At 40.8% G+C, this 15,187-nt stretch overlaps 2 protein-coding genes across 2 annotated transcripts; both read right to left on the bottom strand.

Moving 5' to 3' along the window:
• Nucleotides 1-2,755: 2,755 nt before the first annotated feature.
• Nucleotides 2,756-3,166, bottom strand: LOC308280717 (histone H3.2; the record flags this gene model as incomplete). The annotated part of the gene is made up of 1 exon (XM_080755034.1): nt 2,756-3,166. One exon carries the CDS (start codon nt 3,164-3,166, stop codon nt 2,756-2,758), a length of 411 nt encoding a protein of 136 aa, XP_080611160.1.
• An 822-nt stretch (nt 3,167-3,988) lies between these two features.
• LOC308280713 (histone H2A-like) lies at nt 3,989-4,372 on the bottom strand (the record flags this gene model as incomplete). Its single annotated transcript, XM_080755030.1, has 1 exon — nt 3,989-4,372. The coding sequence occupies one exon, from the start codon at nt 4,370-4,372 to the stop codon at nt 3,989-3,991; it is 384 nt and encodes a 127-aa protein (XP_080611156.1).
• Between the last annotated feature and the right edge of the window lie 10,815 nt (nt 4,373-15,187).

Raw genomic sequence — 15,187 nt, 5'->3', positions numbered from 1 at the left:
GCTTATGTATACCGGGGGTCAGCAACCTTTTTGAAATGAAGTGCCATGGTTTTTATTTTCTAGATAGTCACTGTGCCGTGTCAACATGAATTTGAATGACACCCCATCAAAAATAAAAAAATAAAAACATATTTTGATTGTCAGGGTTCTCAGTTATAATGATCTTCAGTTATAATGATCTTCAGTTATAATGATCATCATTAGACTCAAGCAATAACCCACCTATTATCCCGACTCCCAACCCAGTCAAAGTTCAGGATTGTAATGAATGCAGAATTATGTGCAGGATGTAAATTAGGTAACTTGATTAAATTGACCACGTATAAAACAATATTAGATTTTAAAATAAAAATATTAGATTAAATAGCAGATCTGCAAGCTCAAAACAAGGAGTGAAGCAATGTGTTTTGAACAGCATCACAGTCATTTTAACCACTTCATCCTTTTGTAACGGTGTGTTGTCTATTAACTCTCCTACTGCCAGATTATTTATTTATTTATTGGGTCTGGCGCCATCAAAAAGCGGCTTACCTTGGCGACGTTATAGTAGATAGACAGACAGACATTTATTTTTATTTTTTTATTTTTTTTGGTTGTGCAATAGTGCACTTTGGTCTGCCAGGCAGCAGAGGGCGGCGTCATGCGAGAATGAATGTGAATTTGCCTGTTATGTGTTGAAGAAGAAGAAGACCAGTCACTGGCCACAGAGCCTTACAGCCGGAGGAAATCAACAAGGAAGTGAATTGTTCTCCGTTGATCTAACGCATAATGGATTTTTTACACCATCACCGCGGAAAATGTGTTTACAGTAGACGGCCGCGCGACCCCTCATCAGCTTACAGTCATCAGACGAACGAACCGAACGAGCGCCGTATTGGCATCGAGGTTCTGTAAAAAATGGGGCGAACGTTAACGTTCAAAGCGTGGGAAGAGTTAAAAATAGCAGATCTACAAGCCCACATCCTGTCAATTCATATTGTGCTGTGAGCTTGTATATCTGCTTTTCTTTTCTTTTACACTTTGAAAACAAGTTTTTTTTTTTTTTTTTTTATCCCACTATTTTGCAACCCATCTTTCACCCAGTGCCAATTGTCTGTAATCATGGGTGCTACGCTCCCTCAGCCAACCTGGGGAGAGCAACAGACTGAGCTCATGCTTCCTTCTATGCATGAGAAACTAAGTTGCTTCTTTTCACCTGACAGGGGGAGTTTCCCCGGTTGGACGTAGCGAGTGGAAGGACAGTTCCTTTCCCCTCCATCAGGCTGGCCAGGGGGAAGCAGTATAGAGACCAGGATTACTGCATGTTTTTTTTTAGTGTACATTTTTACCTTAGGTGACACGGGGAGAACATGCAAACTCCACATAGAAAGGCCCTTTTGTCAACCCCACTTAGCACTGATGATGTGGAGGAGAAAACACGCCCCCAGCGGGAATCAAACCCAGGATCTTCTAGCTGTGAGGCGACAGCACTACCAACTGTTTGGAAAATTCTGAATACGTTTGAATTGTTTTTACACAGCTCTTCTCTCCTCGTCTGGGTCTCTGGCACAAAAGGTTTTCAGGGTCTGTGGCCAAATACATATCAATTTGGGGGTCTTTAATATGAGAGTTTGAGAACCACTGCCTCTTATTGTATTGCATTGGACTAAGGCCGATTCTACAAAATGTGTTCTATTTTTTAACCCCCCAGAGGCAAAGATTTGAGCTAAATGTATAAAATAAAGTTTAAAGTGTAAAGTGACACCGATGCTTTATTTTTTATTTTTAAATAAACTTTGATGTCATCAAGTTGTACTTTACAATACAAACCCCAAAATCAATCCTCCAGTGCTAGGCAACATAGAAGGGGGGAACTTTTTTTCTATTTCTACACAACTCATCTAAGTTATATTAATTACATAGTTCAATGTTGAAATGGGTGGTCTTCCCCTTTACATTCACACACATCAGCAATTGGCATGTAATTACATTAGAATAAAGTACAGAAAAATATACATTATGTTAAGGGCATTACTTTTTTCTTTTTAAATCCCTCCTTTTTTTCTCCACCTCAAGCCCCCAAAAAGGCCTTTAGATACAAAAAAATAAAACATAATATAGAAAAATAGAAATATAAGGTCAATACAAAAGACAAGTTATAATGTCAAAATGTGCCACGGCTTTAGTATGTCCAAAGTTCTTCGTCTCTTCAGTTCAGTGACTATTTGTTTGAACACCACCTCTCCAGAGACGGCCTCCTGCTTAGTCAGATGCTTTCCAGGTCTACCGTTGTGCTCGAGATTATTCAACCCTCTCTGAAAGCTACTTGAGGCTAAAACATGTTTTTCATTGTTCTATTATAAACTAGCCTTTAATTAAATTAGGGTTAATTGTCCTATAGATGTAACATAACAAAAAAGAGAGAAACCCCTAGACTTACTGGACAGGCGAATGTATAAAATGACTGCATTACACCTGGTTCACAGACGGATGTCTGTCCTTAAGCCTGCAGGTATGCATGCATCATTGGTTTTGGGTCATTTCCATAAACAGAAAAGTAGCAAATTCACCCGAGACGTTAATAGACGAAGCTTTGTCATGCAAACGTGCAGTACGTATTAATGCTATGTTGTTGATGTGGGGTTGACAAAGTTTTGTCAATATGTGGATGTCAACTTGTAAGCTCATAACATAGTGGTGGAATCATCTCTTTAAATAAAATGGATGGGTGGCTCTTAAAAGAGCCGTTTTGGGGTCCAGACAGTGACTAAGTAGTTTAAGCACGTTCTCCACGGATACGACGGGCCAGCTGGATGTCTTTGGGCATGATGGTCACCCTCTTGGCGTGGATGGCGCACAGATTGGTGTCCTCGAACAGACCGACCAGATAAGCCTCGGCCGACTCCTGCAGAGCCATGACGGCGGAGCTCTGGAAGCGCAGGTCGGTCTTGAAATCCTGGGCGATCTCCCTCACCAGGCGCTGGAAGGGCAGCTTGCGGATCAGCAGCTCGGTGGATTTCTGGTAGCGACGGATCTCCCTCAGAGCCACTGTACCAGGGCGGTAACGGTGAGGCTTCTTCACTCCACCGGTTGCCGGCGCGCTCTTACGGGCCGCCTTGGTAGCGAGCTGCTTCCTGGGCGCTTTGCCGCCGGTGGATTTGCGAGCGGTCTGCTTGGTTCTTGCCATGGCTTCTTCTCAGTTAGTCGAGGTTAGAATGTGAGAACAGCGCAAACTGCTGCCTTTTATCCGTGTCTGCGAGACGCGCCGTCATTCTCTGATTGGTTAGTGGTCCTGACCTCCTTCTTTGGGGAGGTACCATAAGTCACTTGCTACCGATTGGTGGGGAACACTACACTTCACACAGGAGCTGATGTAATAGATAATACTATGGAATACTAGTTTCCACTTTCCAGCAAACTGAAAATGTGTCATGAGATGATATGAGAAGAAATAAACATTTCTACTTGAGTGACAAAATAACACTTGACACAAGGATGTTTTGTTGTATAAAGAATATGTATGCTGCATACACAATTCTTTATACAGTATGCATATCTTGTCTTTACACTCGTCTAATCACTCGTCTAATTCATTTTTCCAATTACATCAATGTGCTCAAAGATCTGCCATCATGAACAATGAAGGCCTATTATGCTTATAGAAAGTCAATTAATCCCACAAATAAATACACCCACAGCATATATGCAGTTATGCTCAGTTATAATGTATTGTTGACTGAGAAGGCATCTTGTCTCAATAATACTTAACACGACTATAATGTGTTAGGATAAAGTAGTATCAGTTTTCAATATGGACAATTAACTGAGGCACTATCCATGCATGCTATGCATACATTGCATACAAATAACAGTGTTAAGTTCATTATGTACAAAATGAGCTTATATAAAAAGCACATTTTAAATAAATGGGGAAAATATTCTTTAAATTGATATAGTGGGTGGCTCTTAAAAGAGCCTTTGTGGGGTTTGTCAGACGAATGAAGTGGGTTTATTTCTTAGCGGCTTTCTCGGTCTTTTTGGGCAGCAGAACAGCCTGGATGTTGGGCAGCACACCGCCCTGAGCGATGGTCACTCCACCCAGGAGTTTGTTGAGCTCCTCGTCGTTGCGGACGGCCAGCTGGAGGTGACGGGGGATGATACGAGTCTTCTTGTTGTCCCTGGCAGCGTTTCCAGCCAACTCCAGGATCTCAGCGGTAAGGTACTCGAGCACAGCCGCCAGATAGACGGGAGCGCCGGCACCGACACGCTGAGCATAGTTGCCTTTACGCAGCAGCCTGTGGACACGGCCCACGGGGAACTGGAGCCCAGCACGGGATGAGCGGGTCTTTGCCTTCGCCCTGGCCTTTCCGCCGGTCTTGCCTCGTCCTGACATCGTGTAGTTGGTTTTCTGGAGTAGTAGCTCGAAGAAATGTGCCGGTTGAGAGGCGCGCGAGACCTTTTATATCTTCGACTAAAGAAAGGAAAGGAGAGTCTGGGTGCGCCTCACCAATCACAACAAAGAATGAGAGCGCGGGGTGAGTGTGTTTGAGCTCCCCTCCAATCAGCAGTAGTGGCCTCATCGGTCGTCCCTATGGCTCCTCCCAGAGCGCTGCCCCCTGTCTAAAAGCTCTGAGGACGTAAGGGAGGACAGGCAGACCAGCAACCCCCCCCAGACACACATACAGGCATATGAATACATTCATTTTAAGCAGTAAAAAAGGCATATGAAAACAATCATACAGTAATTACACAATTATACTACTACATGTAAGGGCATTACTTCTCTTTTTTTCCACTCCCTTTTTTTTTTTTTACATTGAAGCCAAAAGGCCTATAAATACAAGAAAAATAAATAGAAAATATAGATATATGTATATGTATATGTATATATATATATATATATATATATATATATATATATATTATTATATTATTATTATTATTATTATTATTTTTTTACAGTACTTTTTAAAGTGCCAAAAGGTGCCATGGCTTGAGTATTTTTTGTTTTGAGTCCAGTGTTCTTTGTCTTTTCAGTTCAGTTCTTATCTGCTTGAACACAACTTCCCCAGATATGGATTCCTGGTGAATCACCATGGCACATCTAGTGTTCCACAACTTGTTTACCACAGTGCAAATCACAGACCAATAAGTCATGATCCATGGCAGACATTTTTTCCTCAAACACACCATACATAACAGCGTTATAAGTCACCTTGATTTTAAAACCGATCGATGTGTGCCATCTTCCCCCAGACATATCTTGACCTCTGGCAGTCTACAAGCAGGTGTTCTATTGACTCATCGTCATTACAATTTCCCATTGGACATTTCACCCTTGTCACAAAGCAGCTCCATTTTACAACCGCTCTAACAGCTAGCCTCCTAACAGAGACAAGCCACATTACATCCCTCTTTTTTCAGATAGGTTTTTGCTCCATATATTTTTCAAGCACACCTGTTTCTGCACATCATCAAGGCCTTTATGGGGGAAGATGCCACCATACAGATCATCACAAATAATAGAATAAATATATTTACTTGACATTTCGACCCAGTCAATGTTCAGGTGTTCAGAGATGGATAATAAATCCCTATACATTAATTTATAATAAGGTACTGAGCTCCTTGCCTTACCCTTCTTTTTGGACCAGATTAAAACCAATCCACAGAGCTTTCCTTTTAAAACCAGATGCAACATTTTTACAAAAATATTTTTTTAGTTTGAGCCCAAAATCCACAGCCCCTAGCCCTCCATACTTTTTACTTTTATAGAGCAGGTCTCTTTTTGTCACCTCTCTAGTAGTTCCCCAAATAAAGTTAACCAAAGTTTTATTAATTTTTTTCAGAGTCTGGTCCTTGGGAGGAAAAATTGTTGCTAAGAAAAGCACCTTAGAAACAATAAATGACTTAATAATAATAATCTTAGTTCTGTAACAACAGGATTTGTTTTCCCATTTGTTTAATTCCTCCTTAATTTCTTTATCCTTTTTGTCCCAATTTCTTTTTTCCCCTTTTCCATCGCCCAACACCACACCACTCCACACCGCCTACTTGTGCCAGGTTTTCCACTACAAGGACCTGGGTAGAGTGGTGTTAAAGTAGTACTAAACGTGGTACTAAAACATATCCAATCCAGAGTAGGTCTGAGCTATAGGCTAAACAGGGCCAAACAATTCATAATGACTGATCACTCACTGACTTTTCATTTAGAACACCAGGATATAGTTGTAATACATGATAATAGATGGTATTGTACTATAACCACTATTATAATCTATTATAGTGTATTATAAATTATCATAGTAATACGTTAATTCTTTATAGTGTATTATAATCACAGTTATAATACATTATAGTGTATTATAATTAGGATAGTTGTAATATAAATTTATATTGTATTATAATCACATTTAATAGGGGTACTTTTGTGTAATGGAAAATCTATGTGGTGCAGTGTTTGTGGTGTAGTGTGGTGCTAAAGCTGCAGTCGAAAAGAGGCTAAATCACCTATACTCCACTCTGATGATTTGAACTGTAGCAGATCATCTTGACCAAATGTTCCAACGGAATAGCTTTTGGTTTAGTTTGCTTTTATTACTGCTGCCATTGCTTTCTTGTTTGATTGATGTACTTTATAGATATTATACATTCTCTAATGAGGCCCATTATTGTGTTGACTTGACTGTTAACTTTAACTCACCATTCCAATAGTTTGAGTGCAAGTCCATTTCAATGTATCATCACTCCATTACTGTTGAAACAAATGGAAAATAAATGTGCCTTGTGTATATTAAAATTTAGTTTTTAAGGTAAATACATCTATGGTGCTTGATGTTGGTGTTGAAATAAAAGCATGTCAACATGTTTTGTGACTTGAGACTGGATTCTGTGTGCTGCATGATGTCACTGCTCTAAAAAGACAGTAAAGGGGGCCCCCTTGTGACCAAAGAGGGAAGTATACTGTATGTGTAATACAGTATAAAATAATATCTGGCTAGCCATCAGCAGGGAAAAGTCGCTTGGTCGCTCTTTCCCCTTTCTGGAGCTCAGTTTTAACTCGAGCTCAGTTCGGCTGTTCTTGAGAGACTATACACATAAAGCCACATTAGTCGGAGGCCTTAGGGATTTTTCGTGCTAATCAGTCTAAAAGCGCCAAATTTTGCACAGATGTAGCCCAGGGCCTGCTCTAACAATTTAGCTAGGGTGCCCGAGTCGCCGACCTTCGGGGTCACCACAGCGGCTAAATCAAGTTGGGCTCCCATCGACTTTCTATACAGGAGGAAAATACCCAGAAAAAAACGTTGGATGTGAGGGGTCTAACAAGGGGTTTGTCATCATGATGCTGAAACCATTGCAAGCATTTGTTTTGCCCAAAAAAGACATTCCTTGGGCTAAAAATGGCGCCAGAAAACACCCATAAAACTGTGAAAAGTGATCAAAAGTGATGACTCATCAGTTTTCATCATTAAACCATTGTTTTCTGGGGCCATCATTTGTAGCCCAAGGAATGTTTTTTGTGCAAAGCAAATGCTTGCAATGGATTCAGCATCATGACAAACCCCTAGTTAGACCCTTCACATCCTACTAATAGAAATACTTGAAATAAAAAAAATGAAAAAAATCAGATGGTGTTGTAGGAGTCTTAATCAGAGGAAAATGTAATGTTTAATAAGAAAAGTTTTTGTAAGGTTTTATAGCCATAAATCATAAATCATAAATGATGCTCTAATTTACATATGGGGGATATTTTTCACAATAATAACATATGTACATGTTCTAGACATTCTAATGATCACCAAAAAAATAGTACAGGCATTTTACTTATGTTTTTGTGAGGAATAGCTTCCATGAAAAAGTGAGATGTTGTTCGTCAAAACTCTGGAATGTCAGCGGGTGTGGCGGGTGTGAATGTCAGCCCCTGTGGGGGGTATATATATGCAAATATTGTGGCATTGTAACACTAAACAATAGAATCCAATGGTGATGTTTAGGTGGTAGGGGGAGCTAAAATAAAATGATCTTTTTTGGATAAAATACAAACGTTGTAATATTACAACAGTGGGCTCTAGAGGGTTAAATACACAGAAAAGAAAAAAAGTTTTTTCTGGGTATTTTCCTCCTGTATAGAAAGTCGATGGGAGCCAAACTTGAATTGGCCGCTGTGGCGACCCTGAAGGTCGCCGACTCGGGCGCCCTAGCTAAATCATTAGGGCATGCCCTGGGCTACATCTGTGCAAAATGTGGTGCTTCTAGACTGATTAGCACGAAATTACCATTCTATCTCCCTAAGGCCTCCGACTACATATACACAGTGTATAGTAAATGGCTTTGTCCCCATTTGTTTTTGCCACATGGGTTGCAACTTGCTGTGGCCTGAAGTTATCCAACGAAGGGCCAGTGCAAATGTAATCTCTCGAGACAGCCTCAGAGAACGCTACGCTGAGAGACAGACCGATAGGTGTCGCCCTTTCTTCTTTGACGATGGGTTCCCAGATTGGTGCAAATGTAACCCTGTCAAAGTTTAGATAATGACTATCCAGGTGATAAATATATATTTCCATGATTTGGCTATCAAAATAACTATGTAAATTCGTATACGTGCAGGTGTACAACAAGCAATACAGTGGAAGGAGGAGGAGGGAACTCAGGGAAGGGAATAGTTAGAGGAGGCGAGGGAGAGAGTACATCATTTGGAGGATTTACTGTCTGTCTGCAGAAGGAACTTCACTGTATTGCTTGTGAACTTCAATGTATTACTTGTGTATTGCTTGTGTACAACAAGCAATACAGTGGAAGGAGGAGGAGGGAAGGGAATAGTTAGAGGAGGCAAGGGAGAGAGTACAGTACATCATTTGGAGGATTTACTGTCTGTCTGCAGAAGGATCTTCACCACAGCACCCAAGAGCTCTGAGACACTCTGCTGGCATCCAAAACGTGAGATCGCTTTAACCTTGTGTTCCTTGTTCATTAGAATAGTTATTGTTTTCAGAAGAATTTTGCAAAGGGTTGTTTAAAAGGTTTTGTTGTGTCATTATTACATTCAGTCAACTGTATTCAAATCCATGTTTTGCTCTTCTGTACCAGTGGCGGGATAAACAGAGAGTCTTAAGATGAATGACACGCTGGAAAATGGCACCAACTCCTCCATCAACACCTTTCTGGTGATGCACACTACTATCAGCTCTATCCCCATCATCCTGGGTCTCCCCATCAACAGCTATGTTGTGTGGCTGATACTGAGTGGAGCTGGAGGGACAATTGCCTCAGAGTTCTTTTATCTCAACTTGACTGCATCTGTGATCTTCTTCTCCCTGTCCTCTGCCTTTTTCATTGCATGGCTCTTCACAAGCAACTTTATTGTTTTCAGCATTTGTGAATTGGCTATTTTTTCTTCCTCTTCTCTGTTCCAACGTTCCAGTGTTGTATCTGTGTGGAGCGTTACATGGCCGTGGTTCACCCTGTGGTATTTATGAGGTACAAACCTCTTCGGTACAGGGTGGTCTGTTGCTGCGTTGTCTGGCTGGTGGCGCTTTTATTCAGCTTGTTAATTCTTTGGTCAGTAGAAGTGTTGTTTTACATTGTACTGGGATTTCACATTGTGTGCATTTCTGTAGTGTCTTGCTGCTGCCTCTCGGTCCTCAGAGCTCTGAAACAGCCTGGGCCAGGAGAAGGACAGAGGGACAGTGGGGATGGAAATGACATGAAGAGCAGGGCTTTTAAAAGTATTCTGATCAGCTTGATAGTAATGCTACTGACTATAATGATGTATATTCCCTATGTTCTGTCTGCACTACTACATAATAATGGCTTCACAGTTGCTACAATCATCACATATGTACTATTCATGATGATATCAGTGTTTGCTCATCCTTTGCTCTACATCCACAAAGTAAGGAAACTGCCTTGCTTCAAGGGTCTCTGAAATTATAGATCCCTACCAGACCTGTGTGCAGTGTTGTATTGCTCCGGTCACACGGGTAGTCCCCGTATCTTTTCTGAGCAGGGGCACGTCTCTCACACGGACGGACATGCAAACAACCCCAAGATCACACCTCGACAACGTTTACAAAGGGGAAATCCCCTTAAGACAAACCCCGATAAGGCAAACTGGGCAAATGTACTGCCCGGGTCTCCTACCGTACTGACTGAAATGCAACAGAGTATCCTCCTTTTGTTATGTGAAATGAATAAAGAATTTTGAGCAATACAATGGTTATATGTCACAGTTATTGTCCACGACATTGCAAGCGACGCGAAGGCCAGCGGACCAGGGCCGCGCGGCGCTCCGCCGGCCGTGCAGGCCGTGTTATGAAGCCGTGGTGAATGCAATCGTTATATTTATAACGATGCGTTTATCGTGCGCATGTCCAGGCCGTAAGGCCTGGGCAAGCGCACGATAAATGCATGAATGGGATTAAACGTGATGCAGGTGAGCTCACATTTCACCATAACAAAAGGAGGTTTAGTACATTTTGCCTTATAGGTACTTTGCCTTAACAGGCTTTTGCATTACGGGACATGCCCGTTTACAAACACTTTAGTGTCACAACTGGGTGTTTTAACAAAGGAACGAGTCTATGCATATGCGTACCATTGTCTGACTCTGAACCTAACGGGTGCATACCCCCATTCAGACATGCTGCTATTCCGACATCCCCCTATAGTGTGTACCAGCGGCTACGTCATTGTAGTCCTTAGCGGCCATTTCTTGGGTCAAAACACAGGTGTTTCAATTGTTTGATTGCATAGAACTAATGCTATAGTCTAATCAGAACACCTGTGTAAGGCTGTGTTTACCCAAGAAATGGCCGCTCTTAGAACTACATTTGGCACACCCTATTCTGACACTAACCCTATACCTAACCCTAACCCGAACCCTCTATGGAAGTGCCGCCACTCAGACAATTAGAAGTCAATGTCGGAATGGCAGCATACAGGAATGCTGCCGTTCGAGCGACCCCCGAACCGAAGTCCTGTAGAGTAGGTGATAAGCGATGTGCGTGTGATGTCAATAAATTGAGCGTCTACCCAAACATTGAACCACCAACACAACACTACCTGTGTTTAACATTATGTTTTAAATCAAATCTAAATCCTCCACTGAGATAGAGAAAATTATTTAAATCCTTCAGCTATGTGTTATGTTGTTGTTTATTGAAATACTCATGGTAGAGTAAACAGTAGCCGATTTAGAATGTAATTATGTATTATTGTTCATCAAAAGTAGTGTTTATCATGAAAACTGTGTCTATTAATTAAAATGTAATGCGCACAATAGCTGAAAAGTTTACACCTCAAGCTGACCCTTATCACATGTGATTTGACACCACTTTATCTGAAATGATTGGTTTTGAATATTTAATCATGTTTTTGATCGACTAATCCATTATTTTACATTAAAACATGTAGATTTGGTGAATATAAAAACATTCAATGTATTGTGTGTGTGTGTGTGTGTGTGTGTGTGTGTGTGTGTGTGTGTGTGTGTGTGTGTGTGTGTGTGTGTGTGTGTGTGTGTGTGTGTGTGTGTTCAGGATTACAATTTTGAGTGAATTCTTTTCTTTCTTGTATCTCTTTATCTTGCAGCAGATATTAGTCTTTTATGGATTGTAAAGGATAGGCAAAGATATGCATTGTGCTTCAGACTATTCCTTTTTTGGTCATTGCATACTTTTAATTTATGATTATGATTTTTATGTTGTAAGCTGACACAAGTGTGTTTGATTCATTGTAAACAAAGACCTAAATGCATTTGTACAACATGCAATACAGTAGTTGACCTTGTTGCTTTTGTGTGCAGAAGAGAAAGCACTTTTGGACATGCATGCTATTCAAATGTGGGGTTGATTCATTCACCAACTCTTAACCAGAGCAAATAAAGGCAACATTTATACCACACAAGGCAACGAGATTATTTGAATTTGCCTTTTTGTAGAACTTCAAAAACATCAGTTGGGGAGCTCTAGGTGCATCACTCAAGTCATCACCGTCCTTGCCAATATACAAAAAAGAAAGACAAAGAAAATATCTTATTTCTTTCTCACTATAGACAATATGATTTAGTTTACTTTTAACCACATGAGTTTTGAGTTTTCTTTCCAAATGTGTTTATTTTTTCTTTAAAAAAGAGTCTTTTTGCTGCCTCTCGGTCCTCAGAGCTCTGAAACAGCCTGGGCCAGGAGAAGGACAGAGAGACAGTGGGGATGGAAATGACATGAAGAGCAGGGCTTTTATAATGATTCTGATCAGCTTGATAGTAATGCTACTGACTATAGTTAGTTATATTCCCTTTGTTCTGTCTGAAGTACTGGCTCTGCATAATGATAATTCCATCGCAGTCGCTACGATCATCACTTATTATTAGGGCTGTCCAAGTTAACTCATTTAATCGCAGTTAACTCACCGCTATGTTAATCGCGATTAATTATTTTAATCGCAATTAATCGCATATTTATTTATTTTAGCCATTTGGCCTAACCGTGGTTTAGGACAGTGGTTTTCACCATCTATACTATAATTTTGCGAATGTCTGAGTGTCTGTCACAGCGTTTCTCCTCAGTGGCTGGAGCAATTGATCTGAAATCGCATCACCATTAGCATATGAACACACCTGACATAACTGTGAAGCCCGTTTGTCACTTTCACAAATCGTATGCTGTATATTAGCATTTTTATGGTGTATCTACTATCTATTCTGCATCTAGCGTGAGGCACATCTATTCTGCATGAGGCAAAATGTTTAACCAGCTCTGTGTGTGTGTGTGTGTGTGTGTGTGTGTGTGTGTGTGTGTGTGTGTGTGTGTGTCTGTGTGTGTGTGCAGGCAGGCGGGTGTGTGTGCAGGCGGGTGGGCGGGCGGGCTGGGGGGGGGGGGGGGGACAGTATCTCTGTAGCCATTAAACGAAACGGGTTTCTTACATTGATGCTCCTACAGTACATCATGCAAGCACCAGTTAAAGTAACTTTCCATCCCTCATACTGTGTGCACAGTGCACATCCCATAACCCACACACTGCACATCATTTTGGAGCTCATATCTTTGAACGGGTAAGAGCTAGTTATTATTATTACAACAATTATTTTTGGGAGGTCCCCAAATGATCAGCTTAATGATCTGCACATTTCTAAAGTGACAATTTATTGAATTTTAGTTATTTTATTAATACCTCTAAAATGTTTTTTCATTGTGACAAAACTAATCAACAAACTACTACAGTACTCATATTACTAAGTACATTTAGATTAAGTAAATTAAGCAGATCCTTATACCCATCTGCTGCCGCCAGTTTAATGCAGTACCACTATGATTTATGTGGGGTTTTAATTGATTTCCAATAAAGGATTAACATAATTTTGCATAAAGCCAGCATGTTTTTCCACTCCCATGTTTATAGGGGTATACAAGACTTGAGAAACATCCCTCTAAGGTACATTGTGAACAGATAAAAACGTATGACTTATGTGTGATTAATCGCACGATTAACTAGATAAATCATGCGATTAATCACGATTAAAATATTTAATCGTTGGACGTGCTGTACTTATTATATATAATTCAGTGTTTGTTCATCCTTTGCTCTACATCCACAAAGTAGGGAAACTGCCTTGCTTCAAGGGGCTCTGAACGCAGAATAGATCACTTACCAGACCTGTGTGTAACATATGAATTCTAATCTAAATCTTCCACTGAGCCAGAGAAACATATTTAAATCTTTCAGCTTATATGTGTTATGTTTCTCAGGTGAAATGCATGTGTGTCTATTAATTCAAATTAAATGTATAGAAAAGCTGAAATGATTACCCCTCAAGCTGAATGCAGGTGATTTGGCACCACTTTATCTGAAATGGTTTTGAATATTTATCCGAGTGTCTTTTGATCAGTTCAGTTACCTTGAATTGACTAATACAGTATTCATAACATCCTCACATTAAAACTTCATATGATATAAGACCATGTTCAACATCCCCTTAATTAGATTCATGTTGTGGTGGCTGAATTTCATAAATTGCCAAATATATGTATTTTTGTGTGTTTGTATGCCTTCCATTCAATCATTCAATCACTCATTCAATACTAGTCATCACACATTTCACACCAACGTAAACCATTTTAACTCTTTGGCAGATGTTAAACCCAACAGCTGATTGTGGACACAGCGGAAGGACTGTGACATCCACTCTCTCTGTCTTTGTGTCAGCATAATTATAATCTGTACTTCTATCACTATGTATGTGTTGCCCTTATCTTTAGTACCTGTCATTATATTGCCATTCAGAATAGAGAATAGCATCTCATTTAGAGTGGACTGTGAGAACTGACTGTTTAAGTGTAAATGCTGTTTCTGTTCCTGAATCTTCCTTATAAATTGCCAGCATGTCTCCCAGACTACATTATATTGTCAGTTTATAAGTTATCCTCATCTGACTCCAGCTTGAACCCCTTAGTTGAGAGAGAGGGAGGGAAAGAGAGAGAGAGAAAGAGAGAGATAGAGAGAGAGAGAGAGAGAGAGAGAGAGAGAGATGAAACAGGGACCCCTTAGCTGAGAGAGATGAAACAGGGACCCAGCTGACTGAGCTGAGAGATAAAGATGTAGCAGGGACCCCTTAGCTGAGAGAGAGATGAAGCAGGGACCCCTTAGCTGAGAGAGAGAGAGAGAGAGAGAGAGAGAGAGAGAGAGAGAGAGAGAGAGAGATGAAGCAGGGACCCCGCTCAAATATATTGGGTCAAATTATATTATAATTTCATAGTTTTCATAGACTTCAAAGACTTGCTTCATACATCAGTGTTGGATTCATGTTAACGTGTATCCATAGCCAACCAGCTGATCCAGAATAGGCCCATGTCTGGGCTGCTGCTGTTGTGTGAGACGTTGTGGTGACAACAACAACATTCCCCAATGAGTGTCGCTCCAGTTCAAACATGTCGATGTCACGGACTGTTATGTGCAGAACTTTACATATTGGCTTCATGCGTCATCATCAGCCCAGTTCTGCTGTTGTTGGAGCTGTGTGGAACACAAGCTCCCTATACGTGGCCGTGTGTGTGGGTCTGTCTGTCTGTCTGTCTGTCTCCGTGTCTGTCTGTCTGTAGCCTGCAGTAACCTTTTCTGACCACACATGTTAAGGGAGGGGCGCTGTTGCACACACACACACACACACACACACACACACACACACACACACACACACACACACACACACACACAC

Source organism: Nannobrachium achirus (genome assembly GCF_963921795.1).
Source record: "Nannobrachium achirus genome assembly, contig: SCAFFOLD_195, whole genome shotgun sequence".
Lineage (NCBI taxonomy): Eukaryota > Metazoa > Chordata > Actinopteri > Myctophiformes > Myctophidae > Nannobrachium > Nannobrachium achirus.
The sequence above is the reverse complement of the archived record's forward strand: the minus strand, read 5'-3'. Positions and strand labels throughout refer to the sequence as shown.